Raw genomic sequence first — 27,559 nt, forward strand, 5'->3', positions numbered from 1 at the left:
CATCATCATTCATTCATTCTTCTCACTCATTCATCCAAGTTCAAGTTCAAGTTCAAGTTCAAGTTTATTCATATGTCCCAGAAGGGCACTTTGGGTTGCAGCAGAGCAAAAACAAAACAGTCATCAAATCACACAAGACTCGAAATAAAAACATGAAACACAAAGTGCAGACACAAATAGACCATAAAACCATAAAAACCATAAAAGACCATAAAACCATGAAAACAAAATGAAGACACAATAGACCACGACATGGTGCAAAGTAGCATTCAGTTCAAAAGTGCCAGTGTAGTTTAAAGTGCATTAGAGGCCGGTAAGTGCAAATGCGATAAGTGCAAATGCAAGGCAGTCTAAGGAGACTTAGCCACACAGCGCTACATATTACAGAAAGTAAATGCTACAATATAACTATTGTATACAACACAAAATAAATAAAAACATCAAATAGATGTTACATTACTGTACTGTATAGATGTTATATTATTGTATATTCTCTTAAGTAGCATTTAAAGCTCGAATCGAAGCAGGCACAAAGGAATTCCTATATCTATTTTTCTTAGCCAATGGAGCACGAAGACGAAGGCCAGATGGAAGCAGCTCATATTCAGAGCACAGCGGATGGGCATTGTCTGAGCAGATAGCCCTTGCTTTTTTCAGCAACTGCAAGTTGAAAATGTGGTCTAGGCTCCTAAAATGGATTCCGGCTATTTTAGAAGCCGTTTTCACAATTCTCCCTAGGGAGTTCCTATTCTTGATATCGAGGCTGCCATACCAGCAAGCAATAGAGAAGGTGATCACCGATTCAATGAAAGCACTGTAGAACAATTTCATCAAGGTCTTGTCTACCTGGAATTTGGCAAGTTTCCGGAGACAAAAAAGGCGCTGCTGACCCTTTTTGCACAGCGACTCTGTGTTTAGATCGAACTTCAACCTATTATCAATTACAGTGCCCAGATATTTATATTCAGCGACCAGGTCAACTATCTGACCATTAACAATACTACCTTTCGGAACAGGGGGGGAGCGTCTAAAATCAATGCAAATCTCTTTCGTTTTTGAAACATTGAGTTGCAGAAAGGCATCTTCACACCAGGATACAAAGTCATCAATGACTTGGCCATGGCCGACTTCATCATCGTCAAGCAAGCTGACGATAATAGAATCATCAGCATACTTGATAATGAATCTATCGGCATAGCGACTACGACAATCATTGGTATACAAAATGTACAGAAACGCAGATAAAACACAACCCTGAGGCGAGCCAGTTGAGGATGTAAAAAAACTAGACAGTATCCCGTTTACTCTTACCTGTTGAGATCTGTTGGTAAGAAAATCTAAAATCCAGCCAACCAAACATGGGTCCAGACCAAAGCTGTCAGTTAGTTTTTCAACAAGAACATGTGGCTGAATGGTGTTGAATGCTGATGAAAAGTCAACAAAAAGCAATCTAGCGTGGTTCTTACTGCCCTCTAGGTGTTTATACAGGAGGTTCAGCAAGGTGGCTGTAGCGTCTTGCACGCCTCTTTTCGCACGATAAGCGAACTGAAAGGGGTCGAGCAAGCACTCAGTTTTAGCTACGAGCTCAGTTTTTACCAACTTTTCAAACTGCTTCATGACAAGCGAGGTTAGGGCTACTGGCCTAAAGTCATTCAAGGTTTGTGGTTTGTTGCTCTTGGCAACCGGAACCACAGTGGACTGTTTCCATAGGGATGGCACCCTCTGCTGGCAAAGTGATGAACTAAAAATATAATTAAAAATAGGGCCTAGTTGGTCAGCACAGACCTTTAAAAGTCGCCCACCCAAATTGTCCGGGCCAGGACATTTTTTGGGTTTGCACGCTTTAAAGCACTTGACAACATCATGTTCATCAAAGAAAGGGCTTACAGGGGGAGCTAGGCGGAGGCTATCTCTGATCTCCTGATGTTTCTCACTAAAATCATGAACATCGAATCTACCATAAAAATCATTGAAACTCTGAGCCAGCTGGACATCGGAGTTGGACATCGGAGTTGTACCCATACCACTAACCCCATTATTCTATTCAGATGACATTTGAAATGCAACCATGGGCCGTGGCAGGTTGAGAGGTGCTTGTGTCTGTCTGGATGTCTGTCAGTCCGTCTGTCTGTCTGGATGTCCATCTGTCTGTACGTCTGTCTCTGACCAGACGTCTGACTCACCCAATCGAAAGCTTACTCTGCTACTCCAAAGTGGTGATTGTAACGCATGAGAAGAAGCTTTTCAAAACGCTTGTCGGATAGTCTGTTCCTCTTGGGGGTAAGAACAAGATTTCCCAGGCTAAACAGTCTCTCCACAGGCGCACTGGATGGTGTTGCAGTATTGAGTCGAAGAGAGATTTTCTTGATCATGGGGAATTTGTTCAGCACATCCAATTTGAAACCAGACTTGAGATAATCCGCAATTTCAGTGTCCACAGAAACAGCTTGTTCTTCATCCTCAGCAAATGCAAAAAAGTCCTCATCGTCTTCGGCGGCAGGTGCCACAGGTGGGGCTTCTTGCGGTGGTTCCGCAGCAGGGAGCGCACGACACTCAGCGGCAAGCAGCATCTTTGCGTTGGTTTTCGCAGCATCCTTCAGCCAACGGAGCTTGAATTTAGGCAGGGTCACCGCGGCCAGCAACGCCTCCTGACTGTCCAGTGTGGAGGCGAACCGTGTCTTGACGGCCTGCGAGATATTACATCACATAATAGGTTACAATTTTACAAAACCTGAGAAAAAAGGCCTATATGTGCAGTTTCAGTTCATATGTCAAACATTATCCATTACACTTAGGAAGAAATAGTTTAAAATATAAGGTGTACAGTGTGTAGATTTTGTTAAAGGGTCCGTATTTTGCTCACGTATACTGTACATTTGAAATAAATAGGTGATGTAAATAATAGTGGAGGCCAACAATAAAATAGTAATACAGTAACATTATATTAGCAAAATATGGGCCCTTTAACAAAATCTACCCCCTGTACAAAAGTGATATTTTAATAGTGTTTCTAAGTGTAATAGATCATGTTAGGCATACAAACTGAAACTGCACATATAAGCATGATATGGTCACTTTAACTATTTAATAGAAATGACTGAGCATGATCAAATAATTACCTCGACTATGACATCAGGAAGGCTAGATGTCATACGGGAGAGGTTGGCCTTCAATCCCAGTGTCTGAGTCATCAGAACAGCAAGTGTTGGCCGGAGAGTTCCATAAAAGCAGTTGTCTTCTCCTTGCAGGATATCCAAGGCCATTGTGAGAGGCTTCAAAACCACACAGTACTCGTTCATAAACTGGTATTCTCGGTCTGTGACACATCGGATGCCTAGTTTAGTGCAAAGATTATTGAGGGTTGCGATGGGAATTTGGCTAACCCTACGCACGGCATCATAGAAGGAGTTCCACCTTGTTTTAGTAGGAACCAGAAGCTTTTTCTTGGCAATGTCCTCCATGCTCTCTGCCGCTACAGTTGACCTACTAGCTTTGGTCCATAACCCGGAACACTTGCCCATGGAACTACGGTAGACCGCTTTGCTTTCACTTTGTAACAGCCATTTCTCTATGTCGTTGGATATGAGATTGAGGGTGTGAGAGGCACATCTGAGGTGGGGAGGGAGAATAAATGTGTTGTTTTCCTCATCCTCCTCTCCGTTACAAAGCACGTTGTGTAGATCTGCAAATGCTACTTCTCCGGGCCCTTCCTCCTCCTCCTCGTCCTCCTCCTCTTCCTCTGCTTCGGGGTCAGAATCAGGAGTGTCATTGACGTTGCCAGTGTCCTGAAACACCCTGAACGCTTTAACAAAATTGGAGCCGTTGTCGGTGACTGTGGCAGTCACTTTACCGTTTATGCCATATGATGTGTGTATTTGCTCGACCTCAGTCGCTATCATGTCGTAGGTGTGCCTCCCTCTCACACGCCGACAAGCAATGGCAGCCTTCTTACGTTGCAACGTAGAAGGATGGATCCAGTGTGCCGTCATGCCCATAAAACTCTTGTTGTGTGCTGTCCACAAGTCAGCCGTGGTGGACACGTATTCCAGGCCCTCAAATGTTTTTTTGAGCTCTTTCTCCATGTCTGAGTAGGCTTTGTCGAGGTAGCTTGCAAAGGTTTTCCTGTCAGGCACTGTCGCGCCCTCCGCATTTTCACGTGTAGGTATTTTTCTAATGATCTTACGGAAAGATGTAGACTCTACGGTAGACAGCGGTAGCATGTCCTCCACTACGTACCGAGCTACAAGCTTGTTGACTTCCTTCACAGACACCATACTGAAAGTTAGCTTTTGCTGTTTCGGAGGAGGTGTCCCGGTGTCCTCCTCGGGTCTTTTTTCCTCCAGAGGTATTGCGCTGTGTTTAGCTTGCAGGTGTTTCTTCAAATTTGAAGTGGAATTCCTCGCAGTTGACAGAGTCTTATCAACTCCTCGGCACAAGTTGCATTTCACGATTATGTTCTTTTCCTTATCGTTGACAACTTTGAAGTATTGGGAAAACTTCCAGGAGGAAAACGCTGTTTTCTCTGCAGCGGCCATTTTGCGTAGTAGTGACGAGCTTGCCCGGGCATGCGCACACTGACATAAACACTGCCGTCACGTGATAAGAATCACAGACAGAGGCAGCGGAGATTTTTTTCTCTCTGTGACAACGAGAGAAGCAAAAGAAAGAACGCAATTTAAAAAGTAACGCACTGCTCATTTGAAAAGCTAACGCGTTACTGATTACATGTATTTAGAAAGTAACGCGTTACGTTACTCGTTACCTCCGAAAAGTAATCTGAGTACTCTAACGCGTTACAATGTAACGCGTTACCCCCAACACTGATCGGGAGACATGACAGGATATAAAGAAGCAGCTTATGGCCTGAGGAGGTCTGTCAAGGAGGCAAAGCGCCGCTATAAGGACAAGGTGGAAGCAGACTTTAATGCTGGTGACTCTGCCCGAGTGTGGAACGGTCTTCGGACTATTACTGACATTAAAAATAAGTCCCGTATGGTGTGTGATGACCCCTCCCTTGCTGAAGAATTGAACGTTTTTTACACGAGGTTTGAGACAAATGGTGATAACAACTTAACGGTTCTAGCTGATGGTGGTGGGTCTAGTGGGGTCCCCCCATTTACAATCAGTGAGAGTGATGTGAGGAGGGTGTTTAAAGGGGTAAACGGGAGGAAAGCTGCAGGGCCTGACCGAATTCCTGGGAGGGTCCTGAAATCCTGTGCCAACCAGCTAGCCCCTGTTTACACAGACATCTTCAATACATCTCTAGCCCTAGCCACAGTCCCACTTTGCTTTAAGCGGTCTATCATTGTCCCAGTGCCCAAAAACAATAAACCATCATGTCTGAACGATTATCGTCCAGTGGCACCTCAGTGGCCATGAAATGTTTCGAGAGGTTAGTAAAACCGCACATTTGCTCCTCCCTGCCCAACTCATTTGACCCCCTCCAATTTGCGTATAAACCCAACAGGTCTAGGGATGACGCCATCACCAACCTCCTGCACACCTGTCTAACCCACCTGGACAAGGGGAGGGGGAACTATGTGAGGATGCTGTTCATTGATTACAGTTCAGCATTCAATACCATAGTCCCCCTCCATCTGGCAGCAAAGATGAGGTCACTGGGGCTCAATACTCAACTATGTAATTGGGTCCTGGATTTCCTCACCGGTTGCCCCCAGGTTGTGCGGGTGGGCGGTGGCGTCACCTCGAGCTCACGGACCCTCAACACAGGCGCCCCCCAGGGGAGAGTCCTGAGCCCGCTGCTCTACAACACACATGACTGTGTGGCCTTGAACAGCTCTACTACCATCATCAAGTTCGCTGACGACACCGTGGTGCTGGGTCTGATCTCCGACAATAACGAGCAGGCTTACCTCAGCCAGGTAGCGGACCTAGCGCTGTGGTGTCAGTCCAACAACCTGTCCTTGAATGTTGGTAAAACAAAATAAATGGTGGTAGACTTTAGGAGGAAGAAGAGTAGCGGGTACACCCCACTGATTATCGGGGGGGAGCCTGTGGAGAGGGTCTCCAGCTTTAAATATCTAGGGATGCACCTCAGTGAGGATCTCACTTCGAGCCTACACACTGAGCACACGCTTAAGAAGTCCAGGCAGCGCCTGTACTTCCTCCGGCGGCTGAGGAAGTTCAAGGTCGCACCATCCATCCTGAAGACCTTCTACTCCTCAGCCGTCGAGAGCGTCCTCACTGGGTGCATCTCAGCCTGGTACGGCAACAGTACAAAGCGGGATCAGGCAGCCCTGCAGAGGGTGGTGCGCTCAGCGGAGCGCATCACCGGAGTGTCTCTGCCCACCCTCCAGGACACATACTCAAAGCGGGTGAGAGCTAGGGCTCAGAAAATCCTGAAGGATTTCACACATCCCGATTCTTGCTTGTTCACCCTGCTGAGGTCCGGGAGACGCCTTTGCAGCCTGAAAGCAAAGACTGAGAGGCTGAAAAATAGTTTCTTCCCCCAGGCTGTCCGCATGATTAATGCAGGACAGTAGTATCTGTAGGACGCTGCCATGCTTTTTATTTATTTTTCTAACAATTATTTATGGTCCCATTATGGTACTTTTATGCAGGCCGTGTTAGGCTACTGCTTTTTAAATTACTCTTTTAGGATACTGTACAATACCGTACAGCACTTAAATGGTTAGCACTTTATGATCAGCACTTTATGACTCTTATGTCCTGTGTCTTTTATTGTTATTATTGTTGTTTTTTCTTTCTTCTTTGACACAGTGTAAAGGCAGAGACCTAATCCTATTTCATTTCACTGCATGTTTTACCTTGTATAACATTGTATGTGACAAATAAAGTACCCTTGACCCTTGGTTGTAACCCGAAGATTTCCCCCTCTGAGTAACTGATCATCTCAATCAGCTGTGATTCAAGGTGTAGAACTAACAGAATTTTAAGTTAAAAAATGTTATCAATCATGTTTGACAGTTTACCCTTTGTTGTCATTCAGTCTTTACAGTCAAACACCGACATGTCAGAACCACATTCATGACATGTAAGTCTCAGTAGCAACAGTGGGTTCTCTTGCTGCAACATTCACATTATAGCCACACATATATAAGGAAAATAATACTTGATGATACTGGAATTTAAACAAACAAACACACAAACAAACAAACAAACCAGACTTTTGGTCTATTGGAACTTTATTGAAAAGCCAAACAGCGGTACAAAACGAATGCATCAGCAGTGCAATTTAATTGGACATTAATTTCAGTAATCCAAACCAGAACATGTTGTGAGCATCCTGAATCATCCTCTACACGTTCAGAAACTCAACAAATGACCACATCCCTAAATTAATTTAGCCTACAGTAAAATCACAACATAACTTATTAAGCATTTCTATTCAGTATGTACAGTATCAGTATCTAAAGAGAAAAACTCCCACATCACAACGTACTTTCATGTCAAAATGTTTAAAATGACAGATCATTTTGCTGTAACTCAGCAAAACATCAAATATACAAATTAATTTGTTTTTGCATGGGAGAATACAATTCAACAAGCTGTAGATTTTACCACACTGCATAAAAAACTATACCAGCAAAATATTTACATAACTGGAAAAATACATCTCAGACTGACATCCTTTTGGCCAAATAAGTAGTTTGTGTGTGTTTGTGTGTGTGTGTGTGTGTGTGTGTGTGTGTGTGTGTGTGTGTGTGTGTGTGTGTGTGCGTGCATGCGTGTGTACGCATGTGATTGTATTATCAACTTTAAATTCCAGCATGGCTTTCCAGGGAAAACCTTTCCAATAAAATCACACTGTGTTTATAATTACAACAATAACAAGAGTTTTGTGTCAAATTAATATTCAAATTTAATTTTGAATGTTCAAACCTAAATCAAAACCCAATCAAATCAACCCAGGTGTCTCCCATTCCTTCCCTTAAATGTATTGCCGCTTATTTCTAAAAGCAGCAAAAAGTTGCTCTCTAGTGATCAGAGGTGTTAATAACCTCAATAGCCGCCCTAACGTATTTTACCATCATGTGAGGTGACATTTTATTACAGCAACTAAATGGTGCAAATCTCATTTTACAGCAAAAAGTTATGTACGTTGTAATTCAGGGCTGTCAAACTAATTTTAGTTCACGGGCCACATGTGACCCAATTTGGTCACAAGTGGGTCAAACAAAGAAAATAAATGCATAATAACCTAAAGATAATAAATCCCCATTTATTTTAGTGCAAAGAATTACAGGTACATTTTAAGAACATGTTTTCACATAGGGTTATCTCAGCTACCATCCAACAAATGATCAAATCTACTGTCTGTAATTGTGCATTACAATTGATGGCAACTCTACAATTCTCTATATTCAAGGTCATAATACCATTTAAAAGCATTTAATGATGAATACAGAAAGCATGAATAGATCTTTAACTTGATCCTGAAACCTGGTACCTCTTAGCCTTCACAAGTGCATCACATGGGATTGAACGACTTCTCACTGCAATTTTCACAATTTGCAAAGTCATCCTGTGGGCCAGATTGGTTGGTGGACCGGTTCTGGCCCCCAGGCCGCATGTTTGACACCACTGTTGTAAATGGTTTAGGAGGGTTTCCATTCGCCATTAATTTTTTTATGAAGGTAATGCTTTTTCATTTTCATTTTGTGTCTCAAAACAAAACCCAATCAGTAATCAGCTATTTAAATATGTATGATGCTCCTGTTGTTTGTCTGTATGTGCACTGGAGTACTGAACCTTTTTGTCATCTGAAACTTCCCAATGATTCATGAATGATTAATAACCCACTTATTCCCAGTTTAAAGATGGAAGGGTGAAAGCGACAGCGCCCCTTCTGGCTCAAGTGCGCAATTGATCCCTAAAGAGACAGAAATAATAATGAGATAGCGTATAAAATACGTCAGCAACACATAACCTACATCAAATCATTACCTGAAGTTCATCATTCAGATATGATCAAATATTGTGGATTTGTAAACCAACGATGACTTAATTTACCTACTATCTATCTATCTATCTATCTATCTATCTATCTATCTATCTATCTTATATATATATTAAAATATATATATTAAAATATATATATTAAAAAAAAAATATATATATATATATATATATATATATATATATATATATATTCAGGGGGGCTGGGCCTCTGTTTGTTTGTTTGTGATTTGTCATCAGTGATGTCATAAATTCACTCACACACACATACACACACAAAGTCCCAGTGATGATGTGATCAGTGATGTCATAAATTGTGACATCAGTGATGTCAGAGGCATTGTGACATCATCAGTGATGCACACATACACACACAAGAGACCAGTGTTGGGCAAGTTACTTTCAAAATGTAATATACTACATATTACTAGTTACATTCATTTGAAAGTAATAAGTTACTTTACAATATTACTGTCTGTGTAGAGTAACTCGTTACTTATTACACTACTTTTGCATTATTTTTACTAAAACAGCAGCAGCAGCAAAATGACATCGCCGACCCAGGACCATCCCGAAAAATAATTTCAACCGCCTTGAAATCAGTGTAAACAATCCAAAATTCTAAATGTTATTTTCCTTTGTTATTGTCATCTATAGTGGTTATTTGCATAAAACACACAGTTTAATTAGGAAATGATTGTATCTTTTTTAAATATGTGCTTTGATTTAATCAAATGTAACTCAATTTGTAACTTGAGTTACTTGACAAAGTAACTGCTATAATATTACTGAAATCCTATAAGTAATAAGTTATATTACTGAGTTACTGCTAAAAGTAATATATTACATGTAATATGTTCTTTTGTAATGAGTTCCCCCCAACACTGCAAGAGACAGACAGGCACACACATGCACACACAAACACGCACACAAGAGACAGACACACACTGTCGGGGCCCTATCTTTGCAGTGGCCTTAGGCACAAAAACTGGCGTTAAACGCAAAAAAATGTGCCTTGCGCCTGCCTCAGGAAGATAGCAACATGGTTTTAGGCCCCGAAATGCGCTTTACGCCAAAGAGGTGTGGTGCAGTGCCAGAATAGGCCAGAATGGGCGTTTCGGTCTTAAATACCGGCCTAACGATATCTTCCCCCCTGGCGTTAATTTAGCGCTTATCGCTTTTCAAAACCAGGCCTTATTCAGTGCGCCGGTTATATTGTAATTGCGCGGAGCTCTCCTCTGCCATCTCACACTCTCTCCCCCTCTCTCTCTCTCTCTCACTCCCTCTCTCTCGCGCGTCAGACAGGCACAAAGACCGATGGAAAAAAGTGGTAATATCGTAGTTTTGAGCCCGTCATTCAGAGGCTGTTCTCTCCCCCCCTCTCTCTCTCTCACTCCCTCTCTCGCGCAGCACAAAGACGATGAAAAAAAAGTTGTTCTCTCCCCCTCTCTCTCTCTCTCTCACTCCCTCAAATCTCCCAGCATGCATTGAGGCTAATACATTTCGAGAAGAAATATCAACCAAATCAGCCTAAATTGCCTAAAGTGGTAGATAGAAATAATGTTTCTGTTCACACAACATGCAATTCTCGAACATTTCAATATTGGCCAAAATAAAACATAGACATCCAAACACAACCCTATGTGAAACATATATGTAACCTAGGTGGTATATATATCCCACGCAGATATAACGTGATTTAGATGAGAGACAGCCGCAATTAACACGGCTGTACTGTGATGTTCGCTTCCTCCAACAAGACTTGGCTTACTTCACATCCACTTTTACAATAAAAACACATGTATGCAATGACTTTACATAATGTAGGCTATATTTATGTGCATCATCTGCAGCACTGGAGAAGAAAAGGTAGCGAGAGAAAATGATATCATTCTAATCTGGACAAACTTTCACCAATCTAATCTCATCATGACATAGGCCACATAGGGATAGGCTATATTCTTCTAGCCTATGCGTTTAGAACATTCTTTTCACTTTGATCTTGCTATAGTGTAGCGTATTTGCATGCTTGCAGTATTTAAACTGCAGTTAGAGTGGTTTGAGAAGCATAATAATATGGAATATTATATATGAGACAGACGGGAATGAAACAGGGAGGGGGGGAGTTCAGAGCGCTTTGTTCGGCTTTTCTTTTTTTTTTCTTTTTTTATCCCATTTTATCCCCCATTAGTGTTCACTTGATTTCTCAATCCTGGTTGCTACTCCATCCTCTGCCGATCTGGGGAGAGCCGAGCCTGGCTCCATGCTTCCTCCGAGACATGGGCAGACAGCCAGCCGCTTCTTTTCACCTGCCAGGAAGCTTCACTGATAGGACATAGCACGTGGGAGGTTCACGCTATTCCAACCAGTTCCCCTCCCTCTGAACAGGCGCCCTTAACGACCAGAGGAGGAACCACATTAGCAACCAGGATATTGCATGTTTTTGTGAAGGGGGTTCCTATATGAAGGAAACCCCTGGGAGCAGGGGTGGACTGCATAATCGGGCACGTCGGGCAAATGCCCGGTGGCCTGGCCTGGCCTGGACTGCAAAAAAAAAAAAAAAAAAGTTTTGCAGGCCAGGCCAGCCACTCACTGAACAGCAGGCCAGGCGCCGCCTAGTGGTTTACTAGTGGTTTTATTACTTTATTCAGGGTTAAAGTGGGTGCATCTCATTGTAAAATTGGACTTGGCCCAAATTGGGCTTCAAACGGCCCAAATCGGGCTTCAAACGGCCCAAATCTGGCTTTAAACGACCCAAATTGGGCTTCAAACGGCGCAAATCTGGCTTCAAACGGCCCAAATTAAGCTTCAAACGGCCCAAATTGAGCTTCAAACGGCCCAAATTTTTCGCCGCCGCCCTTCGGACACCGGCACGCGCGTCGGCCCGTATCGGCCTGGCCTGCTTGGTATCTAATGCCCGGCCTGAAATTATGATCCCAGTCCGCCCCTGCCCGGGAGGCACGGGGACAACATGCACGTTCGGCTTTTCTGACCGGACTGGATCGCTCCGTGGAATTGGAGCTTAAAAGGGAAGCTTGTGATGCGTTTACTGCACTTCTCCAATGAGCAGGTAGTGCATAATTTTACGCTTAAAAGGCGTGGTTATAATGCTTAAGGCCGCATGTAGCGCCGACACCAAAATATCGAGTGGGCTGATCCACGCTCAGTAATCTGCGCTGCGCCGGGCGCTGGGCGCAGTTTTGCCGATGCAACGATAGAGCCCACGATGTCATCATATCTACATCTGTCTTTCTGACTTGCAGTGAATTGATACAATGATAACATCCAAATAATGTTCCCTTGGATCAAATGTAAGTCAACTTTGTTCAGTTCAGATGTGAATAGTGCACATATCACCTCTTTGTCTGCCCATAGAACATAACTTACTGTGTGTAACTTCATCCGTTTAGCGATCAGGAGTCTGGTTGAGAGGCTGAGAGAGCTCAGAGCCGATTTCAGAAGCTGAAGCTGAAGGTCAGAAACACACTATCATCACTTTTTTATATAAACAGACAATGCTGGAGGAAGAGGTGCTGAAAAGTTAATTAGCATAATATCAATATATAGAAAGCTTTCTCAACTGTAGCCATAAAATGCAACAAGGTAGCCAAGCTATCACTGATTTATAAGAAGAGTGCAAGTCACATCATGAACATCAAGTAAAAACACATTCTACTTACAAGATGCAGGGTCTTTGGCTGTTGTATGACAGATGCCCCCCATATTTACCCTGTTTTCTCCCCAATTATAGAGAGCCAAAGTGAACGTCACTTCCTGCCTTTCGAGATATGTTACCTTTTTGATCCCATTTGAATTGTGACACATGTCATGTTTGTCAATGTAAAAGATAACTCCGCAAGTCAAGAAAGTCACAGTTTGTGGTAAAACTGTGGCACTATAAGTTATAAATCAGAAAGATGACGCACAACCAGTCGCATGAGTGACGTCTCTCCCGCTACTCCATGTTGTTGATGGTGTGACGTGTTGTGCGACACGAGAGATGTAGTCGATTGACAAAACTAAGGGACTGTTCATTATTTATGAGAGGGGGGGTATGGTGCAGAAAGGGGGAGGGGTATCAAATATTTTTTTGAGTACTGGGGAGGGACTTGTGTTTTTTATTTTGGCTTTTAGGAGGGTTATACAACTTTCATTTTTTGTATTTTGTATATATTTTTAAATGCGTTTTTTCGTTCCAAAATTCGTGTTTACTCCCCTATTTATATCTATGGTTTATCTGTATGGTGACTGGACTCCGCTCCAGACCGCTCACCGCTCGATACAGATTTCACCCGCTCGCACTCACCACTCCGCTCAAAAGAATAAGAGATAAAAAGGCCAGGGTGTTTTAATTTGCGTTTAAACGCCTGGGCAATGGGCATTGCTCACTACAAATAACATGAGCTCAGCAGAGTCGGCTGCATGCTCGTTTCTCTTCCTTCTCTCTTGCAGCAGCTGGCAAGAAAATAGTGGGCGTGCACATGAAGTATAGTCTTATTGGAGGCTGGAGCGGACATCACAGTGCATCAGTGTCACTCTTCCAAATAATGTTAACTCTGCAAGGGATATATATAGCACCTGGATTACATACATGTTTCACATAGGGTTGTGTTTTGATTTGTATTGTTTTATTTTGTCCAATATTGAAATTGAAATTGCATGTTGTGCTAACATAAACATTATTTATATCTACCACTTAGCCTATTTAGGCTGATTTGGTTGCTATTTCTTGTCAATGTATTACCCTCAATGCATGCTGGGAGATATCACGTGGCTCAATTAGCCATGCACCGATGCATTCTGTTTCGAACATGTTGTGGACTGAGCGGTACTGAACGGGTGATCGACTTTATAACTAGGAGATGAGGCCGTTATTGGGCTGGGTACTAAACGTTATATGCCCCCCGCCCCCTCTCTCCCCCGCCCGCCCCCTCTCTCCCCCGATGTCATAGGGCGCTATCAAACGTAGCCAAATCATCGGAAAAGGTCATATTTTCTTCAGTAGGCTACTACCTTTGGTGTGAATATGATAAAGTGTGGTTATTTATGGTGGAGGGAGGGTCATGCATTTATCTCCACTCACTCAGGGAGGGACATGGAAAAATATTTATAGATCTGGGGAGGGTGAAGGAAAAAAACGAAAACAAAGTCACCCCTGCACCATACCCCCCCTCTCATAAATAACGGACTAAGCCTTATGTTTCAGTTTCAGGACAAACTGCCACTTTCTTGACATGCAGAGTTCTCTTTGGTAACACTTTACTTGGATAGTCCGCCTACAGATACTCTACAGAGTACTAGTCCCGTTTCAACAGCTTATTAGTTGACATTCAACAATTCATCAATTCAGGTTTGTCTGTAGATGTTTAACAGATGATCTATATTCATGAACAGTGATTCTCAGAATTAATGAGTTGAAGATGAGCTATGCACTCAACCTATGCTTTACAGATGTTCAACAACCTGAATATTCAAGAATTAGTTAACATTTAATTAATATTTGTCGAACATTCTAATGATCAACTAAATGTTCAAGATTATATATACCAATCTTCCACAAAGTTTCAACAGCTTATTAGTGGGGGGATTCAACTGTTTCACTGTGTCTGTGTCACGGTTCAGCCGTGTGGCACCGCTGAACCTCATCAGCTGTTCCACTTCACTGGTACCACCAATGGTAGTCACTCTCTTGGCTGCTGCAGACAGTTTACCTGAGTTTTCACTCTCTTGGCTGCTCCATACAGTTTACCTAAGTTTTCACTCTCTTGGCTGCTCCATACAGTTTACCTGAGTTTTCACTCTCTATGCTGCTCCAGACAGTTTACCTGAGTTTTCACTCATGCTGCTCCAGACAGTTTACCTGAGTTTTACTCTCTTGGCTGCTCCAGACAGTTTACCTGAGTTTTCACTCTCTTGGCTGCTCCAGACAGTTTACCTGAGTTTTCACTATCTTGGCTGCTCCAGACAGTTTACCTGAGTTTTCACTCTCTTGGCTGCTCCAGACAGTTTACCTGAGTTTTCACTCTCTTGGCTGCTCCAGACAGTTTACCTGAGTTTTCACTCTCTTGGCTGCTCCAGACAGTTTACCTGAGTTTTCACTCTCTTGGCTGCTCCAGACAGTTTACCTGAGTTTTCACTCTCTTGGCTGCTCCAGACAGTTTACCTGAGTTTTCACTCTCTTGGCTGCTCCAGACAGTTTACCTGAGTTTTCACCCTCTTGCCTGCTCCAGGCAGTTTACCTGAGTTTTCACTCTCTTGGCTGCTCCAGACAGTTTACCTGAGTTTTCACTCTCTTGGCTGCCCCAGACAGTTTACCTGAGTTTTCACTCTCTTGGCTGCTCCAGACAGTTTACCTGAGTTTTCACTCTCTTGGCTGCTCCAGACAGTTTACCTGAGTTTTCACTCTCTTGGCTGCTCCAGACAGTTTACCTGAGTTTTCACTCTCTTGGCTGCTCCAGACAGTTTACCTGAGTTTTCACTCTCTTGGCTGCTCCAGACAGTTTACCTGAGTTTTCACTCTCTTCGCTGCTCCAGACAGTTTACCTGAGTTTTCACTCTCTTGGCTGCTCCAGACAGTTTACCTGAGTTTTCACTCTCTTGGCTGCTCCAGACAGTTTACCTGAGTTTTCACTCTCTTGGCTGCTCCAGACAGTTTACCTGAGTTTTCACTCTCTTGGCTGCTCCAGACAGTTTACCTGAGTTTTCACCCTCTTGGCTGCTCCAGACAGTTTACCTGAGTTTTCACTCTCTTGGCTGCTCCAGACAGTTTACCTGAGTTTTCACTCTCTTGGCTGCTCCAGACAGTTTACCTGAGTTTTCACTGCTTCTCCAGACAGTTTACCTGAGTTTTCACTCTCTTGGCTGCTCCAGACAGTTTAACTGAGTTTTCACTCTCTTGGCTGCTCCAGACAGTTTGCCTGAGTTTTCACTGCTTCTCCAGACAGTTTACCTGAGTTTTCACTCTCTTGGCTGCTCCAGACAGTTTACCTGAGTTTTCACTCTCTTGGCTGCTCCAGACAGTTTACCTGAGTTTTCACTCTCTTGGCTGCTCCATACAGTTTACCTGAGTTTTCACTCTCTTGGCTGCTCCAGACAGTTTACCTGAGTTTTCACTCTCTTGGCTGCTCCAGACAGTTTACCTGAGTTTTCACTGCTTCTCCAGACAGTTTACCTGAGTTTTCACTCTCTTGGCTGCTCCAGACAGTTTACCTGAGTTTTCACTCTCTTGGCTGCTCCAGACAGTTTACCTGAGTTTTCACCCTCTTGCCTGCTCCAGGCAGTTTACCTGAGTTTTCACTCTCTTGGCTGCTCCAGACAGTTTACCTGAGTTTTCACTCTCTTGGCTGCCCCAGACAGTTTACCTGAGTTTTCACTCTCTTGGCTGCTCCAGACAGTTTACCTGAGTTTTCACTCTCTTGGCTGCTCCAGACAGTTTACCTGAGTTTTCACTCTCTTGGCTGCTCCAGACAGTTTACCTGAGTTTTCACTCTCTTGGCTGCTCCAGACAGTTTACCTGAGTTTTCACTCTCTTGGCTGCTCCAGACAGTTTACCTGAGTTTTCACTCTCTTCGCTGCTCCAGACAGTTTACCTGAGTTTTCACTCTCTTGGCTGCTCCAGACAGTTTACCTGAGTTTTCACTCTCTTGGCTGCTCCAGACAGTTTACCTGAGTTTTCACTCTCTTGGCTGCTCCAGACAGTTTACCTGAGTTTTCACCCTCTTGCCTGCTCCAGGCAGTTTACCTGAGTTTTCACTCTCTTGGCTGCTCCAGACAGTTTACCTGAGTTTTCACTCTCTTGGCTGCCCCAGACAGTTTACCTGAGTTTTCACTCTCTTGGCTGCTCCAGACAGTTTACCTGAGTTTTCACTCTCTTGGCTGCTCCAGACAGTTTACCTGAGTTTTCACTCTCTTGGCTGCTCCAGACAGTTTACCTGAGTTTTCACTCTCTTGGCTGCTCCAGACAGTTTACCTGAGTTTTCACTCTCTTGGCTGCTCCAGACAGTTTACCTGAGTTTTCACTCTCTTCGCTGCTCCAGACAGTTTACCTGAGTTTTCACTCTCTTGGCTGCTCCAGACAGTTTACCTGAGTTTTCACTCTCTTGGCTGCTCCAGACAGTTTACCTGAGTTTTCACTCTCTTGGCTGCTCCAGACAGTTTACCTGAGTTTTCACTCTCTTGGCTGCTCCAGACAGTTTACCTGAGTTTTCACCCTCTTGGCTGCTCCAGACAGTTTACCTGAGTTTTCACTCTCTTGGCTGCTCCAGACAGTTTACCTGAGTTTTCACTCTCTTGGCTGCTCCAGACAGTTTACCTGAGTAAAGCTAGTGTAGACTAGCACATGCTTCCTCCGATACATGTGCAGTCACCAACTGCTTATTATCATCTGACAGCGAGGCATATTCCCTTCCCAGTTTACCTGAGTTTTCACTCTCTTGGCTGCTCCAGACAGTTTACCTGAGTTTTCACTGCTTCTCCAGACAGTTTACCTGAGTTTTCACTCTCTTGGCTGCTCCAGACAGTTTACCTGAGTTTTCACTCTCTTGGCTGCTCCATACAGTTTACCTGCGTTTTCACTCTCTTGGCTGCTCCAGACAGTTTACCTGAGTTTTCACTCTCTTGGCTGCTCCAGACAGTTTACCTGAGTTTTCACTCTCTTGGCTGCTCCATACAGTTTACCTGAGTTTTCACTCTCTTGGCTGCCCCAGACAGTTTACCTGAGTTTTCACTCTCTTGGCTGCTCCAGACAGTTTACCTGAGTTTTCACTGCTTCTCCAGACAGTTTACCTGAGTTTTCACTCTCTTGGCTGCTCCAGACAGTTTACCTGAGTTTTCACTCTCTTGGCTGCTCCAGACAGTTTACCTGAGTTTTCACTCTCTTGGCTGCTCCATACAGTTTACCTGAGTTTTCACTCTCTTGGCTGCTCCATACGGTTTACCTGAGTTTTCACTCTCTTGGCTGCTCCAGACAGTTTACCTGAGTTTTCCCAGTGTTGTGTCTGTAGGCTTCCTGTTACTTCTGTGTTGAAGATTCTTCTCCTCTCTGCAGCACCACTTGTCTGTCAGCCCGTCTGCCTGCTCGGCCTGGATCACAAACTCCCCGTGGCTTCCAGCTTCCATCCATCTTATCATTCACATCCCCTTGACCATCGTTTTGCAAATAAACCTTTTCATCTCCACTCACCTCATGTCTGTGTCTTCCTTTGGGTCCAAGCGAGCGGTAAAAGTCTGTAGAGGTTTAACAGAGTATCTATAGAGCAATAACAGTCCATGAACATATTCTCTGAATAAATTAGTTAACCTTGAACCAATCACTCAACAAACTACGAGTGGAGTACTGCCTTGTCCATGTAGTGCATTCATAAAGCCGTTGCTTTTACCACAGAATTTCAACTACATCATGTAAATGTGAAGTTGACCATCACTTGCACAACCACTAACCATCTGTAGATTTTCATCTGGACTACCCAGGTAAAGTGAAAACGAGTTGAATTCACCTCCATATTCACCTTATGCAGCCCCGCCCACTTGACCCATTGTATCACGACTTCCTGTTCAAAACGCCAGATGTTTTACCTGCTCAAACTAGTCTGACTCACGGGGTCAAACCTAGTTGGACTCACATTATGAGTCACAGGAAGTGTAAATACAATCGGAACTTCCGATTGTATTTACACTTCCTGTTAGTCTCTCAAGCCAGACAGTCTCTTCTACATAGGGTGAATAAGCAGATATGGAACTTGATTCTTTCATAACCACTACATCTGTAGATTTTCATCTGGACTACCCAAGTAAAGTGAAAACTAGTTGACAGTCTACAGGCTATTTATATCCATACTATTCATGAAAACGTTAACTGTACAGATGAAGCAGAAATACAAAGTTGTACAAAATGTGTATTTCTCCACACACACAACTTATAAGGCACATTAGGCAAAGAGAATTGTGACACTTGTCGTCGCTACCAAAAAGATGGACTGATGGTTTTAATAAAAACAAAATGGTATGAGGCCAGCAACACCTGCCTTAGGCTAGTATTAACACTGTCTTAATTTCACACACCGGCTTCAACAGTGAAGGGACACATCCTAACAATTAGCCAAGTCCCAGGGCATCACTATACTTTTTAGTTTTGGCCGACCCGGGGGGTCCACAAGGCTGGATAGCCATGGGCCCCGGGGCTATGACTTTTTCAAGGGCCCTGTGGGTGAAGATTGATTGATTGATTGATTGATTGGTTGATTGATTGATTGATTGATCGATTGATTGATTGATTGATTTATTGATTGATTGATTGATTGATTGATTGATGAAGTGATGATGAAGTATTTCTCTGCCTTCTCCTTAATCCTCTGGTGAAACAATGTGCATGAGAGCAGGCAGCTGTAGCAGTTTTTTTTTGAATATTTTTGACAAACCAGCAGTATGTAAATTGAGAACACAATTCTTCAAATATCCAGTTCCACCCAAAACAAAAGAAATTCACTACAAAATAATGAATGACTTCTACCCTTCCAGAAATGTTTTAAGGATGAGATTTGGCTTTGAGAGCAAATAATGTGTGTGTTTTCTGTAAAGGTGATATTGAAACAACTGAGCATCTTTTTGTTTCATGTTCTCAGTCACACCCAACTGTTCTGGAAACAATTCATTGATTGGTTAAATTGAAAAACCACGGTAATGCCTGTTCTTGATTATAATAGTATTGTTTTTGGTGTAATATTAGAAGACAAAAAATTGGACCTAATGATCAATGTGTTACTAATCTGAGCTAAATACTTTATTCATAAGGCAACATTTATAAAAACTCCACCCATTTTTATGTGCTACTATAATGAAACCCAACTCTACATAAAGTCATAAAGCATGTAGTTGAAATTCTGTGGTAAAAGCAACGGCTTTATGAATGCACTACATGGACAAGGCAGTACTCCACATGTGGTTTGTTTTTTTATATAATATACAATATTTTGTTTTTAATCTTTATAGAACAATAATAATACACTAACAAGACAAATAAACAGGCTCAGACACAGGAAATAAAATAAAATAAAACAAAACATAGATCATCAACGTTCAACATTACATGTTGCTACCAGCCGCATAAGGTGCTTTTATCTGTAATAGATATTGTGCATGGGGTCCCATGCAAGGGGTCCACGAGAAACCAGACAGGAGAGCCTCAGACACTAGTCATTCTTAAGCTCATCAAAGTAGGCCAAAAAAGGATCCCAAATAGTCGACCTTTTAAGCGAGTTGGCTCTCAGGGACCTGAGTCTCTCCATCTGTATAATAGAGCTCATGTCCATCAGCCACACCCCGTGGTTTGTGAGTGGTTCAAGTTCAACTAATCTACTCTACTAGAGAATATGTTCATGGACTCTTAATTCTCTATAGATAATCTGTTAAACATATACAGACAACATCTATAGGCTACAGGCTTTTACCGCTAGCTTGGACCCAAAGGAAGACACAGACATGAGGTGAGTGGAGATGAAAAGGTTTATTTGCAAAGCGATGGTGGTCAAGGGGATGTGAATGATAATGGAAGCTGGAAGCCACGGGGAGTTTGTGACCCAGGCCGAGCAGGTAGATGAGCTGACAGACAAGCGGTGCAGCAGAGAGGAGAATAATCTTCAACACAGAAGAAACAGGAAGCCTACAGGCAGAAGAAACACTGGGGAAACTCAGGTAAACTGTCTGGAGCAGCCAAGAGAGTGAAAACTCAGGTAAACTGTCTGGAGCAGCCAAGAGACTGAAAACTCAGGTAAACTGTCTGGAGCAGCCAAGAGAGTGAAAACTCAGCTAAACTGTCTGGAGCAGCCAAGAGAGTGAAAACTCAGGTAAACTGTCTGCAGCAGCCAAGAGAGTGACTACCATTGGTGGTACCAGTGAAGTGGAACAGCTGATGAGGTTCAGCGGTGCCACACGGCTGAACCGTGACATAGACACAGTGAAACATTTGAATCCCCCCACTAATAAGCTGTTGAAACTTTGTGGAAGATTGGTATATATAATCTTGAACATTAGTTCATCATTAGAATGTTTGATATATATATATATATATATATATATATATCAGTTTGTTTTGGTCATATGTTGTTGGAAAGAAAAAATTATATATATATATATTAATTATTAATTTTTTCTTTCCAACAACATATGACCAAAACAAACTGCTCAGACACAGGAAAGGGAAAAAGACAAAAACATACATACCAAGAAAAAGTTATTGCTTATACAGCAAAAAAGGATAAATCAAAGTAAACAAAAGTTTGAATCCAAAAACAAAACAAAACAAAGAAATACAAAAAACATTTCCTCAGCCTATGTCCACCTAACTCCAACCCTCACCCCGACTCAAAGTTTCCCACCCACGTTCATAAATTAAATTCTGTTTTTCATTTCTATTAATATCCCTTTCAAGAATCCACTGAAATTTTAGAAATGTTTTAAAACGTTCAATATCTAATTGGTGTCTTTTCGTAGCTTTAAATACTGTATATATGCTTTCCCCATCATATATAGTTCCAATATTATTCAGGTCTTTTCCTTCTTCATCATCCCTTAAATCCCCAAACATTATGGTTAGAGGATAACTATAAAAATGTGTGCTGTAAACAGAGATCCATTCTTCAATTTTAATCCAAAATAATTTCCGGACAATACCAAAATAAATAATAAATCACTCTCCTCTTCCTCCTCACAAAATCTACACAAATCACACTGTTGGATGGTCAATTTTTTAAGCATCTTTTTAGTAGGCAAGTACCTATAGATTAGTTTTAATTGTAAAATTCTAATGGATACATCAAAGGTAGTTGTGTAAATGCAAGAAAAAGCTTTGTCCCATGGGATGCACAGCATGTCCAACATATCCTCCCATTTTGACTGAATGGCTACCGGTGCTGCACATATTTTTTTAAGATACATATGAAACTGATAGATTTTTTTTTTTTTTTTTTCTTATTTATAACATAAATATATACATCCTGACATAAAGGATACAAATCCTTTATGTCAGGGCAGCCACCATTTGTTTTGTATTTAATAGTAGCTTCCTTTTCCAGGTCTGGGGTATAGCTGCAAAGAGTTGATTATATGTAAAGGAGTCACAAGCGTTGCCATATACTACTATGAACTCATCATACAACACGATTTCACCCCCACTATTCAAAAGATCATTCAAAAATAATATTCCTTTTTCAAACATTGATTCAATAAACATAGGTGTATCCTTAATTAAAATATTTCTATTTGTACCATAACAATTGGCTTTGAATTTCACAACATGATTCAGATTGATGAAGCCAGCTGACCGTGACCTCTTCTAAAAAGCCTGATAGATATGGGAAAGACTTTCTCTTTAATAAAGTAAACTGAAAAGGAGTTAGCTGAAAATAAGGATACAGTTTTTTAGTTTTTCAGTTAAATTTGACAATAATAATTGTTCGACAAATATTAATGAAATGGTTAACTCGTTGAGTATTCGTATATAAGTGGTTGAACATTTGTAAAGCATAGGTTGAGTGCATAGCTCATGTTCAACTAATTAATTCTGAGAATCGCTGATAATTAGAAGGTTCAACAAATATTAATTAAATAGTTTACAACTTGTTTGTTGAATATTCGTGAAACATCTGTAAAGCATAGGTTGAGTGCATAGTTCAAGTTCAACTAATTTATTATGAAAATATGTAGATTTGTTCATGAATTGTCACATATACTCTATAAATCATCTGTTAAACATCTACAAACGAAGCTGAAATGATGAATTGTTGAATGTCAACTAATAAGCTGTTGAAACCTTACTAATCTGTAGACTATCTGTAGGCGGACTATCCAAGTAAAGTGTTACCTTATCTTTTAAATTGACAGAATTTGACATGTGTACCCCGTGGCACAATTCAAACGAGATAAAACAAAGTAACGTCTCTCTCAGTTAGCCACCATTCATATTTTCTCAGACGCTGGTGCACAGAGAAAGGCAGGAAGTCCCGTTCACTTTGGCTCTCTATACTTACTGTATGACTTTAAATCAAATGCACCTTTATACAACAGTTAGTTCCGGCCGAGCAATTTGATTGGACAAGAGTTGCCAACCGCCATTAAACAACAGAAGAAGAAGAAGACATTTCGCGATAACAGCACTGGCACTTCACTCACTGTGTGTGATGATCATTGACCTATATATAATGGACCAACATAGCTCATTGACTTTGACACAGCAAAATGAAGCTCACTTCCGGATATTGTTTGATTAATTTGATTGGTTGAATGGATTAATGCTACATGGAAGTACGAGGAGAAGGGGCGGCTGCCCCTAGCGGCTGCCGGGGGAGTTTCCGAATTTGCTCTGTCTCGCTTATCGGCGTAATGCATTATGGGTAGTCAGCTACTGTGGCTAATGTAGCCGCTAACGCTACTTACTTTACATTGCAGTAAAACGGCACTGAATGACCAAATTGATTTAACTTTTAACCATTTCGAGAAACATTGTTTCCATACGGACCCCCAGCGTTGGTTAGTTGTTTATAACGTGACTCTATTTAAAATGTTATAACGTACTCCGGTTTCTGTGCTGAATCCAATGGTCTGAATACAGAGAAGGCTTAAGGCTTTATCTAACAGTATAAATAACGTTAAATGGTCCGCCATGTTATGGACGTTAGATGTATGGTATCTATATAGTTACGTGTGTCTACTAACATTATTAAAATATCATAAAGTAACGCTATTTTCTGATAATTTGCTCAACTATACTTGCTACCTGATGCCTTGCGGCACATTGCTGCCTCTACCGGTCGGAAGTATTACTGTTCTTTTTATCCGATGTTTGTCGTCAATTTTCCTCGAAATGGGGCTATCATTTGGAAAACGGAGCGCGTTAGAGCATGAAAAAGACTTGAAATTGTTTTTTCAGACCATACACTAATTTGGAAAGTGTTTATTTAATACATAGACCGAGAGAGAAGTTGTCTCCTTTCCCATATAGTTGAATGGTGATGTTCCTGGGAGTGCTACACAAGCTGCGACCCCCACTGGCCATTTGGAAATAATGCAATTTCCGCATTGGCGTCAAAAATAGGCAGGCTGAAATGCCCACTGGTGATGATGCAACAGCCTCTGAATGACAGGGGCTGCATGCTGTCATCTCTTCATGCCAATTTGGATGTCTCAGCCCATCACATAAAGACCATTGGCTGAGCCACGTTTAACGTATAGGGCAAGCCGAATAATAATACAGGTTCAGTGTGCAATAAAGATAGGCTAACTGGAAAATGTGCCTGGCTGAGCCACGTGTAACGTATGGGGCAAGCCGAATAATATAAGTTCAGTGTGCAATAAAGTCAATTGACACGTAAGGTATACTTACTCTACGTATTTGCTTACTTAGACGTACTCCACTATTTTGCTCCTATCGCAGTAATACTGGTTAACGTTTATACTGTTTATACTGTTTATACTGTTTATTCCATGCTATGTTGTGTTTTATTCTGCTTATTTTACTACTGCACTACTACTGTGTATTTATTTTAGGCTATGTGTGTTTTGTGAACGAGCAACTGTGACTTGTCCCAATTTCCCCCCGGGGATTATTAAAGTCTTTCTGATTCTGATTCTGATTCTGATCACAGATCATAGCCTGAATAAAACAATTCAACCTACAGCCAGGCAAATACAGATCTGGTCAGCAGAGCTGATGCAGTCTCCCTGTAGCCTACAATATAGAACGTTAACTATCGGTGACATTCCTGATAGCATCCAATTCCAATTCCGCATGGTCTTTATGTTAAACACATAACTTTCACAATAGTGAACAAGCACCCCCACTCGGCTCATTCAGGACAAGCTTAGTTTTATAACTTGTAGGCTACCTGCTGCTCCTGCACATCACAGCACATGGTAAATGATGCGACATAAATATAGCCTACATTATGTAAAGTCATGGCATAAATGTGTTTTTATTGGAAAAACTACGTGTCAAGTAACCTAAGTCTTGTTGGAGCGGACAGTACAACCGTGTTACTCATCTATATCACGTTGTATTTGCGAGGGATATATACCACCTGGATTACATGTATGTTTCACATAGGGTTGTGTTTTGATTTTAATTTTTAATTTTGTCCAATATTGAAATGTTCTAGAATTGCATGTTGTGTTAACATAAATATTATTTGTATCTACCACTTAGCCTACTTAGGCTGATTTGGTTGAGATTTCTTGTCAAAATGTATTAGCCTCTATGCATGCTGGGAGATTTCACATGTGTGTCTGTGTGTGACTTTGGTAGAGGGGGCGGCGCAGTGAATAAGGCCTGGTTTTGAAAAGTGCTAGGCGCTAAATTAACGCCAGGTTGGAAGATAGCGTTAGGCCGGTATTTAAGGCGGAAACGCCCATTCTGGCCTATTCTGGCACTGCGCCACGCCTCTTCGGTGTAAAGCGCATTTCGGGGCCTAAAACCATGATGCTATCCTCCCAAGGCAGGCGCAAGGTGCGTTTTTTTTCGTTTAACGCCAGTTTTAGCACCTAAGGCCAGTGGGAAGATAGAGACCATCATCTCTCAGCCTGATACTGCTTACTGTTGGTTGATTGTCATTTTGCTGAGTGAATTTGAGCTTGTTCTACTCTTGCACTCATGTGTAAGCCACTCTGTATAACAGCATTAACTTAACACCTAAGTAAATGTCAAAACATCCTCACCTTTCTTCTTTTTGTAAAGTGTGATGACTCCAATAGCAGAAATGATGATGGCAGCAAGAACAGCCACCACAACAATGATGGGGATGGTCACATCACCAGGCACTGTTGAGAAAATAAATAAATAAATAAATAAATAAATAAATAAAATCAAAGAAAGTATTGAAAGTCAGCGAGGTTGATCATTTTTTTGTATTATTTTATAAATACGGGTCGACCGTGCGCTGCGTGACCCAAGAAGGAGACGCCGGTAGGTCATTACGCACGGACGTGCCACCCCCAAATTATGCATGCATGGCGCCAACTGTGGAACACTAACGTGATTTAAAGTCACACCATCACTAACGTTGGGTGTATTTCACCCAATGCAATATACCCCATAAAACATACATGGGCAACATACCGTATGCGGCCCGCGGGCGCCCCCTGTGTGGCCCGCGATGGAATTGCAAAAAAAAATAAGTGCACTTGAACGCAACATGCAATATACCCGCTGAATAAGTGTCCAAATGTTCATGTCATTCTGGGCAATACTCTTCTGTTATAGCATTTCAGTCTGGAATATGGAATATCTTTCAATAATATTTATGACTAAAAGGCTAAAAGTAATCTCATGTGTAAGAAATTACTGTTCTACATTGAAGTAGAAATTTAAATAATTAATTTGTTGGTTTTGGATTTATTTAGCTTCAAGAGTGCATTTTTGTTCTTGTGTGACCCTCAACACAGGCTTTGAGAATCCCGGGCAACTTATACTTATGCTTAAATTAACCCACTCATATTCTGGTTTATTTCAAGAAAAACATTTCGGCTAGTGGAAATTCTAATTGGCTGGTAACTTTAAAATCTAGCAGCCATATTGGCAGGTGGTGAAAAAAGTTAATTTCAAGCCCTGAAGGGAGAGCAGGTGGTGACATAGGAGTGAGTGAGGAAAAGGATCAAATATTGGTGGTTAAGACTGAATAATGACATCACAATTGTTAATTTAAAATGAGTTATTCCTCTAAACCTGGCTTCAAATGCCCCAAATTTTTCACGCTGGCGCCGTTCAGCCCTCAGCAAAATCTGGTAGCGAGGAAATTTTTTTGTGGCCCTCTCTATCATCAAAGTTGCCCATCCATGGGTTACGGCATGACAATATTTGTTCGGCCCCCGGCAACAATCTGGGTTTCTCATGAGAAATAGTTGCCCACCCCTGCCATAAAACATACTTCTCATCAAAATATCTTAAAGTGCAACAATACATGGCAAATTGAGGTACTCTTCTTTTATTTTTCAATGTGAAATATCACAAAAAAACACACAAAAATGTATTATGGGGGACACTATAAAAAATATGTAAGATTTGCGAAAAATGAGGTAATCGTTACTAAAAAATTCCCCCAAAAATAAAAATAAAAGAGCTCCCAACTTCTCCTTTGGTCCACCCATTCATGGGACTTGTGTGGTGAAAATCACCACACAAGTCCACCACAGTTGTCCACCACAATAACCCTAACCCGAAGATATTTTACCCTCTATCACTAACGTCGGGTGAAAATCACCCGAACACGTAGCCGGTAGAAAAAACCATAAATGGGAGCAGGGAAACACACCTACATTCAATGACGTCTGTGAGCATCGAAGGTACCCAAGGACCCGCCCACCTCAGACAGCAGCAGTACACTGAAAATCACGTGAATGCAATTGTCTGGGTGAAAATCACCCGAGGTTAGTGGTCTTTTTTTTTAATCAAGGTTTATTTTCAATTTTCTAAATAAAAGCAGGGCATTACAAGAGAAAATGAACTGAAGATAGGGCTCATAGCTCCAGTATCCATCCCATTCATCTCCCTCCCACCCCACAAACCCATTAAAAAAACAACAACAAAAAAAACATATTCCAACCCCACTTGACAAGAGGCATCCCAAGAGCATATGCA

At 41.9% G+C, this 27,559-nt stretch overlaps 1 protein-coding gene across 2 annotated transcripts in view; it reads right to left on the reverse strand.

Annotated features, from left to right (window-relative positions):
* Nucleotides 1-7,163: 7,163 nt before the first annotated feature.
* The window catches only part of LOC310784545 (class I histocompatibility antigen, F10 alpha chain-like), a 57,397-nt gene continuing 37,001 nt past the window's right edge, over nt 7,164-27,559 (reverse strand). The window contains exons 5-7 of one of the 2 annotated variants that reach the window (XM_083645534.1): nt 25,642-25,743; nt 12,328-12,402; nt 7,164-8,854 (exon numbers count right to left, since the gene is read on the reverse strand). In XM_083645534.1, coding sequence (XP_083501660.1) covers nt 12,347-12,402; nt 25,642-25,743 — 158 coding nt within the window. In that variant the 3' untranslated portion in view covers nt 7,164-8,854; nt 12,328-12,346. Of the gene's footprint in view, nt 8,855-12,327; nt 12,409-25,641; nt 25,744-27,559 lie in introns of both variants that reach the window. The other variant, XM_083645533.1, reaches the window with a different exon arrangement.

The sequence above is a fragment of the Poromitra crassiceps genome, assembly GCF_964638095.1.
Source record: "Poromitra crassiceps genome assembly, chromosome: 11".
Classification (NCBI taxonomy): domain Eukaryota; kingdom Metazoa; phylum Chordata; class Actinopteri; order Beryciformes; family Melamphaidae; genus Poromitra; species Poromitra crassiceps.